The 15,230-nt window shown below is 50.2% G+C and overlaps 1 protein-coding gene across 1 annotated transcript in view; it reads left to right on the plus strand.

Annotated features, from left to right (window-relative positions):
* The window catches only part of LOC132381734 (chromodomain-helicase-DNA-binding protein 8-like), a 56,617-nt gene extending 50,270 nt beyond the window's left edge, over positions 1-6,347 (plus strand). Inside the window, exons 26-31 of the mRNA XM_059951306.1 lie at positions 686-946; positions 1,245-1,640; positions 2,108-2,308; positions 3,720-3,839; positions 4,098-4,202; positions 4,675-6,347. Of these exons, the coding sequence (XP_059807289.1) occupies positions 686-946; positions 1,245-1,640; positions 2,108-2,308; positions 3,720-3,839; positions 4,098-4,202; positions 4,675-5,181 (1,590 nt within the window). The 3' untranslated portion in view covers positions 5,182-6,347. The remainder of the gene's footprint in view (positions 1-685; positions 947-1,244; positions 1,641-2,107; positions 2,309-3,719; positions 3,840-4,097; positions 4,203-4,674) is intronic.
* Positions 6,348-15,230: the final 8,883 nt, after the last annotated feature.

Here is a 15,230-nt window from a genome sequence, read left to right on the forward strand (position 1 = left end):
AGTTAAATATTTCAAACATGAAATCATTGCACCGTAGGTAAATCCAACAAAAGTTTAAGAGCACAAGATCGCACATCCACACCTTGCCAAAACCAATGCAAGACTGGCGGGAGGGAGTTTGTGAGGCGTGCGCACGTGACTTACATTGGCGGGAAAGCGGTGCTCCTTGCATAACTGAGTTTTGGACACCTATAAGGAGACGTTGGTAGAAATAGGTTCCTTGCATAACTGTGAATCCATATTGTCTGAAGACACATATAACGAGGATAGGGTGTATAATGTTACGGTAATTCGCACACCACCATCTTCCATGTTCCATATGAATACGGGAACTTGTATTTTTTTAAAGGTATTATCTTCTCTTATATTTGTGTACCTGTGCACTTGGAATGCTACTGTGACACTATAACTTTCTATACGATCAATGAAGTGTCTATCTATAATATTGAGCAGACAGTCAGTATCTTGCCCCAGGGTGGAAATGACTAATACCAGAGGACACACATTTAAAATAGTGGAGGTGGGGGGGGGGGGGTGGTGGCAGGTAAGTTCAAAGGGCATGTGTGGGGCAATTTTTTTTAAAGAGTGGTGAGAGTATGCTCATAGATAGACTGGCTCCCTCCACTGCCCTTCCCCATCTCCCCTCCCTTCACTCTTTTCTCTAAAGTGCTTTCCTCTCCTGCAGGACCGAGTGCTGATCAACCGCATTAACATGGTGTGTCACACAGTGCTGAATGGCTGCTGGCCCACTCCCCGGAGGGCACAGTGCGATCCCGCCAGATGCCCGCAGGCCTGCCCTGGCACCCCATCGCTGGTGGAGAGCCCTGAGGAGACCCCGGTGCCCACGCCGGGAAGCCTGACCATTGATGAGGACACCCCTTCCGCCTCCTTCACCAAGGTGAAGAAACACGCCCGCGAGAAGGAGTTTACCGTCAAGATCAACAACGTACGTACTGCCCGCCAGCTCATCTCTCTCCCCCTCCCACCTGCATGCCCGTGGTGTCTGACTGCTGCAGGGGAAGGGTAGCCCGGCTGAACCCTCTCGTGGTCTACGAGTCTGGCAATGTTGCCAAGTGGGGGGGGGGGGCTGCTGGGGTGGACGTGAGCTCGGCTGCTCAGCATTCTCAACCAGACTGTTTGCTAATCTCTCTGCATCTTCCCAAAACTCTTACCTCCCCCATCTTCCACTTCCCCTGCACCCTCACCTCCCCACACACTCCCTTTCTGCCCCCCACCCCCCCTAGGAGGACGGACTGAAGTTGACCTTTCACAAGCAGCGCCGCCGCCCCCGTAAGCCAGAGGACGAGGAGGGCGAGGGCTCCCGAGGGCCAGAGTTCACCCCCAGCCAGTCAGCCTCAGACAGCGGCCCCGAGACAGAGTGCCCCCGGACCACCCTCCTCACCCCCTCCGCCCTGCTAGATCACAGCTTCCCCCTGCGGGAAGGGGGCAGCCCCAACCCCCACACAGTCCGCTGCCAGCTGGACGCCGTGCTCAGCGCCGGATCCAGCCCCCTCTGGAGGCACTCGGTCAACGGGCAGCTAGCCGGTGCACAGAGCCTGGGCAAGAAACGGCGTGGCCGGAGGAGGAACGTGGAGAGGGGAGAGCTGCTGCAGCCCAGCCCAAGCCAGGGGCTCTGTACTGTGAGTGTGGGGGAGGGTATATCTGGGATGAGGAGGACGGGGTGGGGGCTGTGTACTGGGAGTGTGGGTGAGGGCAGAGGAAGATGGGCAGGGGCTGTGTAAGGTGAGTGTGGGGTTCTGGGGAGAGAGAGGTGGGTGAGAACTATGTTCTGTGAGTATGCGAGGTTCTGAGATTGAGTGATGGGAAGGTGGAGGAGGGAGGGAGGGGTATGGTGGAGTGTTGCTTGGAGGGGGAGGATGGAAAGGGCCTGTGAGGAAGGAGGGGGGAGGTGAGGAGTGGGGTGTTGTTTGGAGGGAGGGAAGGGGTCTGTGAGGAAGGAGAGCGCGATGGATCTGGGAGGTGGAGGGGAAGGGAGGGAGGTGTTCTTTGGATGGAGGGGAGTGGTCTGAAGAAGGAGAGAGCAATGGGTCTGGAAGGTGGGGGCCTGCCGAGTAATGGCTGTGATGTTACTTTGCCCCACCCCCAGGCGAATGGCGAGGTGGAGCGAACCATGGAAGAGCCTCAGACGCAGCCACGGCGGCCGGAGCCCGACATGGAAACCCGTATCCCTGTGGTCAGCAAGCTGGACGGCACAGTGCTGGCAGGCGACGAAGCCCCCCGGCGCCGAGAACTCGACCAGTGGCTCAAGCTCAATCCCGACTTCGCTGTCGATCCCAGCTGCCTAGCGGTGAGCTCAAGGTGGATGGTGGAGGGGTGGCTGGGACGGCAGACAGAGGGGATAGGTAGTGTACCTGAGAGTCGGTGCTCTCCCCCACCTAACCCGACCAACCTTTGCCTTTAAAACTACATCATTTCTCGGGTATACTGTCGAGCAGTTTTATAAGAGAGTTGGCCTGTAGGTTGTTCAGAGCATCTGGGAGAACTTGCCACAGTTATGCAGACTTTGCCTGTCTCGCTTCCATTTGTCTCTCCAGGTAATCCCAGACAAGCTTTAAGATGTTAACATCAAGGCTCAGTGGAGGCCGTACCATCTGAAACATAAAAAAACTAGGCTGCCCAAGACTTTTGCATAGTACTGTACATGGATAGGAGGGGTATGGAGGAATATGGTTAAGATGCAGGTAGTTGGAACTAAGCAAACCAGGCTGGCATGGACTAGATGGGCCAAAGGGCCTATTTCTGTGCGATGACGTACTATGACTGCAAAGTGGCAGGTTGGCCATCCTGTGAAAGATTTGAAGGACTAAGTGTTGGGAAGTAATTGAGCAGTTGCACGGGGCATTTGTGGGGCACCTGGAGTGACAACCGGTGCAGTCAGGAGAGGATCTGTTGAGATTGGAGGCCATAGTGGTGACCAGGATGTACGGCATGCTTTCCTTCATCGGTTAGGGAATTACCGATAAGTCACAAAGTCGTGCTTGATGAGGATAAGTCAGGAAGTCACATTGTAGCTACATAACACCTTGAGCGAGCTGTACGTGGAGTGTTGTGTACAGTTCTGGTCATCCCATTGTGGAAGGGATGTGGGGGCTGGAAAGAGGGTGTAGAAGTTCACCAAGATGCTGCCTGGATTAAGAGGGCAAGGAGCTATACGGAGAGGCTGGACAAACTGGGGTTGTTTTCTCTGCAGCGACGGAGGCTGAGGCGAGACCTGATAGACGTTTGTAAGATTACAAAAGGCATCAATAGATAACCAGTCTTTCTCCCCAACAATGTCTAATAGTAGAGGGCAGGGGATTAAAGTGGGGAAGGGTTGAAGTTAAAAAAGAGATACAGAGAGAGTGATGCTGGAACGTACTGCCAAGAGTGGTGGCAGCTACGTTTGAGGCATTTAAGAAGCTGTCAGACAGACAAACGGACGGGAATGGAATGGAGGGCTGTAGACATTGTGGGCTGAATGACACATTCCTTCGCTGCGCTGTTCCAGGTTCTAAGTTAATTCAGAAGAGGTTGTTCAGTCACCAGCAGCTGAAGAACGTAGATGTGAGGATGGAAGTGTTAGGGGTGATCTGAATGGGGGGAGACCTTTGGTGTCTGAGGGGGAATCACTGAATGTAGGGGGGTGATTGCGGACTCTGGGGAGGGGGCCAGGGGCAGGGGACAGTGACTGAGAAGCGGTTCTGTCTCCCCCTCTGCAGTTTGTCGAGGACCGGCCGAAGCAGAAGCGGCACCGGTGCCGGAACCCCCACAAGCTGGACGTCAACACGCTGACCGGAGAGGAGAGGGTCCCCGTCATCAACCGCCGCAACGGCAAGAAGGTGAGCACCAACTCTGTGCAAAAGGCGTGACTCCTTCACCAGCAACTCACGGATGTGAGGGGCAGCGATTTAGCCCAACCCCTGCAATCTGAGAGGGAGATTTGTTTCCCCTCCCCCCACCCCCAGCTGATTTAACCACTGCAGTCTGTGATAAGGCAGTGATTTGGCCTCCCTAGTGAAATGAGGGAGAATGTGCTTAACCCCTTCTCTCCCCCCCCTCCCCAAGTCAGTGAGCTGATAATCTGCCTTGTGTTTCAGCTGGGAGGGGGATTTGCTCCACCGATCAAAGACCTCCAGAAGTGGCTACAAGACAACTCGGAATACGGAGTCGCTCAGGAATGGGCCGACGTTATCAAGCAGTCGGTAGGTTTGGTGGGAGAATCCAACTCCCCTCTGCCTAGGAGTGTGTGATGGGACAGTGTGGAGGGAGCTTCTCTCTGTGTCTGACCCTGGGAGTGTGTGATGGGACGGTGTGGAGGGAGATTCACTCTGTGTCTGACCCCGGGAGTGTGTGATGGGACAGTGTGGAGGGAGCTTCTCTCTGTGTCTGACCCTGGGAGTGTGTGATGGGACGGTGTGGAGGGAGATTCACTTTGTGTCTGACCCCGGGAGTGTGTGATGGGACGGTGTGGAGGGAGTTTCACTCTGTCTGACCCGGGAGAGTGTGATGGGACAGTGTGGAGGGAGGTTCACTCTGTGCCTGACCCCGGGAGTGTGTGATTGGATGGTGTGGATGTAGCTTCCCATGTCTGTCTGAGTATGTGGGGTGGGAGTATAGACTGGCCATTCTCTGACCTCCTCTCCTTGTCTTTGCCCCCACCCTCCCCCGGTGCAGGGATTCCTCGCTGAAGACATGTACGATCGGATCCTCAGTGGCCCGGTGGTGCCCGAGGAGGGCAGGAAGAGGGGCCGGCGCCCCAAACACCTCACAGCTGCCCTGCAGGTGAACTCGCTGCTGGAGGGGGGAGGCCTGCGGAGCCTCCAACAGGAGCTGCCCCCCTTGCAGCTACCCGGCCTGGTGGGCTACCCGCAGGCCCCGGCCCCCACCCAGAGCCAGACCGGACTCTCAGAACCTCCACCTGGACCCTCATTGCCCCTCAGTCCCCTGCTGCTCCCTGCCGTGTATGGAGGTGGTGTCTACCTGGGACCAGGCGCCACTGAGCTGTCCCTTGGGGCGCTGGACGGCGCCAGGGGACTGGGGGCTGTGCGCGTGGAGGGTGGAGCAGCTGATGACCATCTCTCTCAGGGTTACGACAGTGGCGAAGAGGGGGGCGGCTACTGTCACTCCCTCATGGGTGACCCCATGATGCCCACCAACTCCGACCTGAGTGGGGAGGACTGAGGTGTGGGCGGAAAACCCCTCTTCCCCAACCCCGTCTCCCTTCCACACTCACCCTCACCCCCATCCAACCTCCACGACCCCTCCGTGCGGGGTTTCCGAGTACAGGGAGCTGTGCCCCGCCACCGATCCGCCACAGGAGGGCAGGAGGAGGGATCTGTGTTCCAGGAACCGGGTAGGGGAATGCCAGAGTGTGCCCCCCTCCCACCACCCCACATTCGAACCATGGTTGGGTTCCATGGACCCTCGCTTGCAATGGCAACTCTCGTCTACTCTCTGGGGCCTGGTCTTCCCTCTCCCCCCCCCCCCCACTCTCTCTCTTTCCTCAGTGTGTGTTCTCTTTTCTTCTGTGTCTCTCTCTCCCAGTCCCATGTGTGTGTGTCCTCCTCCCCATATGTTCCTCTCTATCTACGTTCTCTCCTGTGTGTCTCTTTAAATCGTCTCTTCTGTTCTCTCTCTCTCTCTCTCCTCCCCCCCCCCCCCTCACCATCCCATCTCTCTGCTCTCTCCTCCCTTCCCACCCTTTCCCTCTGAATTTCCTTTACCCACCGTTGACCAGTCCCCATGTGTCCTGTACCCTGGCTTGGGTAGCTGTGGCTGCCACTGGCTAGACCCCTGCCGCTCCCTGCTCCAAAGCTGGGCGGTGACCTTCCGAGACACAGAGAGGACCGATATGATCCTGTCCGGCGGGAGCCTGCAAGCCGAGTCAGGCTCGGGGTGAGGGGCGAGGAGCTGGCGATCGGAGATACCCCATCCCACCAGGCTGCCTCCCCAAGATGTCGGAATCTGCACCACTGGAGCCAAGAAAGAGGAACTTTAGTAATAAAATTCCAGGGAAAAACGGAGACAAACAAAAAAAAACTTTTGGGGCGGGAGGGAGGAATGACTTGTTTTTGAGAAAAAGCAATGTGTTGGGACTGAAAAAGCGGAAGCGCTTGCGTGCGTGTGACATCGACGTGCGCATGCGCTCTCTCTCACGCGCACACACACAGAGCAAGGAGACGAGGTTTAAATTATTTCATGAATTTGTGACAGGGCAAGGTGTATATTTAACTGCAGTGGATGTGCGGACAATGTGTCCAGTTCCAGTGTATCTACAGATCCTTAATGTTTTCACTGGAGACATGTAAATAAACAGACGAAAGATCCAGGGATTTTTTTTTCCTGTAGTACTGTTTCTGGCTGTCACTTTTGTCTGCCCACTCTCACACCCAGGAGTCACGCGCAGCAGCAGCGGCTGCTGACCAGATACAGATTCACCAACTTAATCCTGCTGTCTTATTTCACCTTCCCTGTCCCTCCCACTCACTCCAACCACCCCTGACCTCTCATTCACTGCAATTGCAGGAGGTTTAACTCCTGTCCCTGCGCCTCTTCCCTCATCGCTGTCCCAGCAGTGTGGCAGACATTCGCCTGTAAGCCTTCTCTCCTCTACTGCATCCAGTGCCCAAGGTGCCTCCTTTCTGGGAGACCGGATGCAGCCACCTTCTCTCCATCTACTGCAGCCGCCTATATCTCTTGGTAACTTAACCTGTACGTCCAGAGTCCTATTGCCAATGTGAGGCCAAACCCAGACCAGAGGATCAGCACCTCATACTCCTCCCGAGTGAACTGCATCCCTTGTATCTCTCCTACACCCACCTCAGATCCCTCCACATCACCGTCTCTCTCCCCTCCCACTCCACCTCCCTCCCTTGTTTCCATGCTCCTTTTTCTCCTATCACATTCCATAATTGCCCCTTCCCAGCGCTCTCATCTGATCCACCAATCTCCTGCCAGCTCTGGCCACCTCTTTTATCTGATCCACCAATCTCCTGCCAACTCTGGCCACCCCTTCCATCTGATCCACCAATCTCCTGCCAGCTCTGGCCACCTCTTTTATCTGATCCACCAATCTCCTGCCAGCTCTGGCCACCCCTTCCATCTGATCCACCAATCTGCCAGCTCTCGCCACCCCTTCCGACTGCCTCTTCATACTGACCATCTCCCCCTTCCAGTCAAGATGAAAGGTCTCGACCTGAAACCATTTCTCTACTTCCACAGAGGTTGTGTTAACCCACTGATTTCCTTCAGTGTTTTGTGTGTCAGTAACTTCCTAATGAGCCTCTCCAAAGCCCCTGCACCCTTCTGTAATGGGGCAACTCAGAACTCAATGCGATGCACCAGATGCAACTGAACTGGAGTTTCCGGCAGCTATAACATGGGCTCTAGGGAACGTGGGGTTTCAGCTAATAAAGGCCAGTATGTCATACGACTTTTTTACCACTCCATCATCTGCTGCCACATTTAGGGAGCTGTGTTGCCATGTCTTGCACAAAGTAATGCTGATTGACCCTAGTGACTTCATGCTTTTCCAGTTGTGAGTAGATCCTATCCTTAAGAATCTTCTCCACTAATTCACTTGCCACTGTTGAGAGGCTCACTGGCATATAATTACTTGGGGTAGATAACCGTCTTTTTGCCCTTAGCCGACCACCTGGCCTTTCAACTACTCATGCACATCAGATGTGGACCCAGCTTCTGTCCAATGCTGTTGTAATTAACCTTCCCCCAACTTGCTTTCCCTCGAGGCCCAGTCTGTTATTTGGCCATAACTGAAAACTTAGTTATGATCACTATTACCAAAATGCTCCCCACTGAAAGCGGGCTCATTTTCCAGTGTAAGGACCAGTACAGTTCTTTGGCTGGATGGTCCACACATCGTGTCAGGAAACCCTTCAGGATGCGCCCAGCAAGTTATGCCCCATCCTACCCTCTAATTCTGAGGAAGGTCCCTGTCAGTATTGGGGAAGTTAACGTCTCCCTGCCGCTTTTACAAATTGCCATAATCTGCCATTGTATTTGAACCACTGCCTATTTGGACACCTGCAAAATAACATCTTTCTTATTCCCAAGCTCTGCCCAGGTTGCCTCTGGATGAGCCCTCCTGTACGTGTGCTGCGGTGCTACTCTGCCTCTCTACTTAATCAACATAGCTCCACAGCTCTTCAATGCTCCTTTCTATCTGGTCCGAAACATCTCAGTTCTGGAAGGTTGAACTGCTGGTCCTTCCCACCTCAACCACGTCTCTGTAATGATGTAAACATTTTCGTACCACGTAGTACTCCAGACTCGACCCATGGTGCTTTCTGCATTGGAGTAAGTTCACTCCGCTCCCGTCAGGCTGATGGATGGAGAGGGATTGTGGTAACCATCAACGTCTCAGATCCCGAGGGGATAATTGAGGCATGGGGGGAGTCATTGGTATGTTCCCCCGGTGGGCCACAGTTAAAAGGTGAGGAGGCTGGTCCTTGAATAGTGAGGTGGGTAGAAATGTCTTCCCTCATGGGGAGGAGTGGAATCCCCTGGGATTCTACTCCCTGAGCAGGGACGTAGGGCGGGAGGAGCAGTGAAGGCAGAGACTCCTCCAATATTCAATCTCACAGTCAGCGCAGATCCAGGCCCTTTGACCCAGCATGTCTGTACTCACCAATCCCAGCTGCCAGTGTTTGGTCTCTATCTGCCTAAAACTCCTATTCATCTACTGTACCTGGCCAAGTGCCTTTTAAATGTTAATATACCAGCCTCAGCCACGTCCTCTGGCTGCTCGTTCCACATACAGACCATCCTCCGGGTGCAAAAGTTGCCCCTCAGGTCCCTACTAAACCTTCTCCCTTTCAATTCAAACATGTTTTAATTCCCCTGCGAGAGAAAGATTTTGCTCACCTTGTCTACACACTTAATAATTTTATATACCTCAGTAAGGTTATTGATCAGTCACAACCATATGTCCAACGTTTCCCAGTAATTTAGGTGCCCACGTTTAGGAAAAGTCCTGGTAACTTTTTTTCTACCCTATTTCTAGTTTAACATCTTTCCTATTGCAGGGCGATCAAAATGGAATGCAATACTCCCAAGTGCAGCTTCCCAATGTAGGTGTTGTACCAGCCTCTTCCTCTCTTGGAGCACAGCAGGCCAGGCAGCATCTACAGGAAGAAGCCAAGACCTTTTGTTAGGACATGGGGGGAGTCCTAACTAGGACAAAGAGTCTCAGCCTGAAACGTTGACAGTACTTCTTCCTATAGAAGCTGCGTTCCACCAGCATCTTGTGTGTGTTGCTTGAATTTCCAGCATCTGCAGATTTCCTCGTCTCTACCTCTCTTAATGGAATTACAGTTCAGTGAAGGTGAATTTCAAGGCATGAGGGAGGATCTAGCCAGTATGGCTGGGAAAGGGAACAGACTGCTGGAGGAACTCGGCAGGACAGGCAGCATTTGTGGAGGGGAATGAACAGTCTGCATTTTGAATGGAGACTTTTCATCAGGACTGAAAAGAATGGGACTTGCTCTGCTGCCATGCTGAGACCCAGTCTAGGTTGGAGGAGCAACATCTCATTCTGTTTAGGTAGCCTCCAACCTGATGGCATGAGCATAGACTTCTCTAACTTCTGGTAATTTCTCCTCCTCCCCCTTCTTTCCATTCCCCATTCCTCTCACCCCTTCTCTTGTCCTCTGCGTATCTCCTCCCTCTGGTTCCCCTCTTTCTGCCCTTTCTTCCATGGTCCCCTGCTCTCAATTAGGTTCCTTCTTCAGCCCTTTACCTCTTCCACTTCTCAAATTATCCCCTTCCCCAGCCACACATCTTCCTCTCACCTATAATCTGCCAGTTTGTACTCTTCCTCTTCCCTTCCCCCCCCCCCCCCCAACATTCTTACTCTGTCATCTGCCCCTCTCCAGTCTGGATTAAGCATCTCGGCTTAAAACAGTGACTGTTCATTCTCCATAGCTGGTGCTCAACCTGTTGAGTTACTACAGCATTTTGTGTGTTGTTCAAGATCTCCAGATTGCAGGGTCTCTTGTATGGATGGGAAGGGGATCTAGGTGGTGAAGGTGCAGTGACAATAGTTTCTGGGATAAATTAGGAAACATTAGCATTTCATCCTAGGAACGAAGAAAAAATGCTCAGAGGAGGATGAGGCTGCTATGGCTGATGAAGGAAGTTGGACAGCATAAAGGCAACAGAAGGCATATACCATGGCAAATGTTAGTGAGAAACTGGAAGATTGGGAAGCTTTTAAAAAAACCAACAACTAAAAAAGCCTAAGAAAGACGATGAAATACAAAGTAGACACTAGTATAGAAGAAGTTACCAAAAATTCTCTGTGGACACAAAGGGCAAGAGTGGACACTAGACCACTGGAAAATGAGGTTGGAAAAGCAGTAATGGGGACCAGGGAAATGGAGGACCAAAAGAAGTGCCTTCCTTCCATGGAAGCCATCAGTAACATGCAATAAATTTGAGAGTCGGGGCAGAGGTGGCCTTTCCTGAGAAGGTGCTGGGGAAGCTGTGGGCACATCTAGAATTTTGAAAAGAGATTTCAGTGATCTTTCAAGAATCATTGGAGTTGAGGGACGGTACAGGAGGACTGGAAAATCTGCAAATGTGATGCCCCTGTTTAAGGGAGGGAAGTAAAAGACAAGATATCCTAGACTAGATAGCTTGGCCTTAGTGTTTGGTATGATTTGAGAGTCCATGATGAAATTTTGGGGTACTTTGAAATATGTGATAAAAGAAGGCAAAATCAGTGCAGTGTTAAGCAGAGATCTTGCTTGATAGATCTGTTGGAAGTCTTTGAGGATGTAACAAGTGGCATAGGGGAGGGGGAAGATGGTAGAGATTGTGTACTTAGATTTTCAGAAGGTCTTTGACAACATACACATCGGACTGCGAAAGCTGATATGAACCTCTGGTGTTAGAAGATTAGAAACTAGCATGAAAGAAGATTTGCTGACTGGCAGGAGGGAGTCCATTTCAGGATGGTTGCTAGTGTTAACCAGGGGTTCAAAGTTTGAAGTAAATTTATTATCAATGACATATAACACCCTGAGAATAATTTTCTTGTGGGCATTCACAGTAAACAGCGAAACAATAGAATCAATGAAGGACTACAACCAGGGTTGGTGTTGGGACTACGACTTTTCCCTTTATTGGTTAATAATTTGGAAGATAGAACTGATAGCCTTGTGGGCCAAGTTTGCAGATGACAGCAAAATAGGTGGAGGGACAGAATGGTGCAGAGGCAGGAAGTTTGCTGAAGTCTTGGAAAGGATGGGAGAGTGGGGAAAGTGGCAGATGGAGTACAGTGCATGACTTTGGCTGGAAGCATAAAGACATAGACTATTTCCCAAAAAGGAGTGAGAGTTCAGGAATCAGATGAGCAAAGGGCATTGGGAGTTCCCTAAAAGTTAACTCGTAGGGTAGGGTGAGTTGGTAGTAAGGAAGGCAAATACAATGTTAGCATTCATTTTGAGAGGACTAGAATGCAAGGATGTATTTCTGGGGCTTTGTATGCAATTGCTCAGACCGTGTTTCGGATACTGAGCAGTTTTGAGCCTGTATCTAAGGACCTGGAGAGGGTCTAAAGAAGGTTCACAAGAATAATCCCAGGAGGGAAAGGCTAAACGTATGAGGAGCATTTGATGTCTCTGGTCATGTACTTGTTGAGTTCAGAAGGATGAAGGGGGACTCTCATTGAAACCTTGCATCCACCCCAAGAAGCACAGTATCACACTCCATGGAATCGGGCCTCTCAGCCCACCTGGTCCATGCCAACTTTGATTCCATCTAAATCCCAATCTACATGTGTTTTGTCCCATCCTTCTACCTTTCCTCTCTGTGTACCAGTCCAAGTGCTTTCCGAATCGGTATTGATATCACCAGCACATGTTGTGACATTTGTTGTCTTTGTAGCAATGGTACAATGCAATACATAGTAATAGCAACAAAATTGAATATAGTACAAAAATTAAAAATTAGTGAGGTGGTGTTCACAATCCACATTCAGAAATCAGATGGTAGATGGCTATAACTGTTCACGAATCACTGAGTGTCTGCCTTCAGGCTCCTGTACCTCTTTTCTGATAGTAAGAATGAGAAGAGGGCATGTCCTGAGTAGTGGTGGCGGGGGGGGCAGGGGGGTTCCTTAATGATGGATACAACTTTTTTGAGGCACCACTTTTTGAAGACGTCCTGATACTATGGAGGCTAGTGCCCATAATGGAGCTAAGTTTACAACACTATAACTTATTTTGATCCTGTGCAGTTGCCATCCCCATACCAGATGCAACCAGTTGGAATGCTGTCCATGGTACATCTGTAGAGAATTGCGTCTTTGATGACGTAACAAATTTCCTCAAGCTCCTAATGAAATATAGTTGTTGCTGTGCCTTCTTTGCAGCTCCATCAATACGTTGGATCCAGATAGATCCTCAGAAATTGACACCCAGGAACTTGAAATAGTTAATTCTTTCCACTTTGGATCTTTCTATGAGTACTAGTGTGTGCTTCCTAGATTAGCCTTTCTGAAGTTATCCCTTATGGTCTTACTGAGGTTGAGTGCAATTACACCACTTAACTAGCTGATATGTCTCTCCTGAGAGCCCTCCCACCACGAAATGAGATCCACCGTGTAGCTGAGCAGCCAGAGTTACATGCAATGCCCCAAATGTGATCTCAGCACCATCTTGTACAAATGCAACATAACGTCCCAACTCCCGTATGTGGCGCCCTGACTGACGATGGTTAGTGTGCCAAACCCCTCTTTCACTGCCCTGTGGTGACACTTTCAGCAAAACTCCTACATGTGATGCACTAAATGATGGAGTAACTCAGTGGGTCAGGCAACATCTGTGGAGGAAAATGGATAGTTGGCCTTCTGGGCTGAGACACCAGCAAGACTGGAAAGGGGAGAAAGCCATCAGGGAAGGCCGAACCAATGTTACTTCTAACGTGTGGACCAACCAGAATTTTTTTTAACAGTATGAAAAGAATATTTAGAATGAAGGTTGAAAAATCACATACTTAAGATTTTATTTATGAATTGAAGGGTATTTGGAAATACAGCTCAAAGAAAATCTTTCATGATTTGTATCACAAAAGCTTGTGCGTGGGAGCACTCCGGTGCAGCTTAAATAAGAGTGGGGTGGTAGTCTGTGAGCCAGGACCCCAAATTTGGGCCACCGCTACCAGCCGGGGGAAATAATTCTTGTCGTGATTTTTGGCAAGGTATACACCCTTAGTGCTGGAAAATATGTGATAGCATTGCAGCGGTGGTAGCTTTCTGATGTGAAAGATAGTGCTCATACCTCCATACCAGATCAACTAGAGCCGCGTCTTGTTGGACTGCTCGCTGGAAATCTTAACACCAAGATTCAAACACAGAGCGTCACTGCTCTGGTTTAGTCAGTCAGGACGTAATATGTGGTGTGACATGTGGTCAACACAAACCACCAAAGCACCTTCTACTTCCTTATGCAGTAAAAACACTGATGGGTAACACTGAGCTCATCCAAACACTGAACAGGCTTGGGCATGGGGTGTCACTCCCAACTTTAAGAGAATAACACTGCTCTGTGTCTCCAAAAGCTAGCAATAGCCTCCAACCAGAGAGTTGTACATTCAGCCTCCATCAAGCCTCATGTCTTCACCGATCTTGCATGGGACAATATCGATAGACTTGAGGAAACTGGAAGGGTAGTGTCGATGGCAGAGAGGTACAAGACAATGTCTATGGACCACATCTGCCAAGAGCTGAGTTTCCACACTTTGAGAAACTGAAGCACAGATCAGTCACCATTGAGGACCAAAAACTGGAAGTATATGTAGCAGGAACACGTATGGGTTCACAGCCTCTCCCAACCAGGGAACACTGTGTCCGGGAAACCAAGGAAGCTGCTCTTCTTGCCTGCAAAAAGAACCTGCTGTGGTCACTTGTACAGCAAACAGATTCAGAAAATCAGACAATCCCAAGCTGGTCTCGTTTTAATATCAGCACCAGGGACCAAGAACCAATCTCACAAGATACTGTTGCATATCTGCCAACCATCAATTCACCAGCCACAGAGTTAACCACAGTATTTGAAATCCTGAACCAATCAGAGCTAGTCAGGAAGGAATTTCATCTAGAAACAAATGTAGAAATAACGAGTCAGCTTACAGAGTGGAGGTGCAGTGGCTGATGGACTGGTGCAGAGCCAACAACCTGTCTCTGAATGTGAACAAAACAACAGAGATGGTTGTTGACTTCAGGAGGGCACGGAGCAACCACTCCTCGCTGAACATCGACGGCTCCTTGGTAGAGATAGTTAAGAGCACCAAGTTTCTCGGTGTTCACCTGATGGAGAATCTCACCTGGTCCCTCAACACCAGTTCTATAGCAAAGAAAGTCCAGCAGTGTCTCTACTTTCTGCAAAGGCTGAGGAAAGTCCATCTCCCACACCCCATCCTCAACACATTCTATAGGGGTTGTATTGAGAGCATACCTGAGCAGCTGTATCACTACCTGGTTAGGAAATTGCACCATCTCGGATCACAAGACCCTGCAGCGGATGTGAGGTCAGCTGGGAAGATTATCGGGGTTATCAGGGATTATCACGGATATTTACACTACACGCTGCATCCAGAAAGGAAACAGCATTATGAAGGACCCCATGCACTCCTCATACAATCTCTTCTCCCTCCTGCCGTCTGGGCAAAGGCACCGAAGCATTCGGGCTCTCACATTCAGACTATGTAACAGTTTCTTCCCCCAAGTTATCAGACTCCTCAATACCCAGAGCCTGGACTGACACCTTACTGCCCTATTGTTTATTATTTATTGTAATGCCTGCACTGTTTTGTGCACTTTATGCAGTCCTGGGTAGGTCTGCAGTCTAGTGTAGTTTTTTTTTCTATGTTTTTTATGTAGTTCAGTCTAGTTTTTGTACTGCATCATGTAACACTATGGTCCTGAAAAAACGTTGTCTCATTTTTACTATGTACTGTACTAGCAGGTATGGTCGAAATGACAATAAAAGTGACTTGACTTAATAGTCATGGATCAAGCACTACACTACACTAGACTAGACTGCAGACCTACCCAGGACTGCATATGTCCTAGGGTTTTTATTGACTTTTCCAAAACAAGCAACAGATGAATATTTTCTAAAAATGAAATGATTCACTCTACTGAAATTGGGTACTATATTGCAAGTGCCACCAATGTCAGTTTTCAATGTAGAATTTCATAACATTTT

This window comes from Hypanus sabinus, chromosome 26 (assembly GCF_030144855.1).
Source record: "Hypanus sabinus isolate sHypSab1 chromosome 26, sHypSab1.hap1, whole genome shotgun sequence".
Lineage (NCBI taxonomy): Eukaryota > Metazoa > Chordata > Chondrichthyes > Myliobatiformes > Dasyatidae > Hypanus > Hypanus sabinus.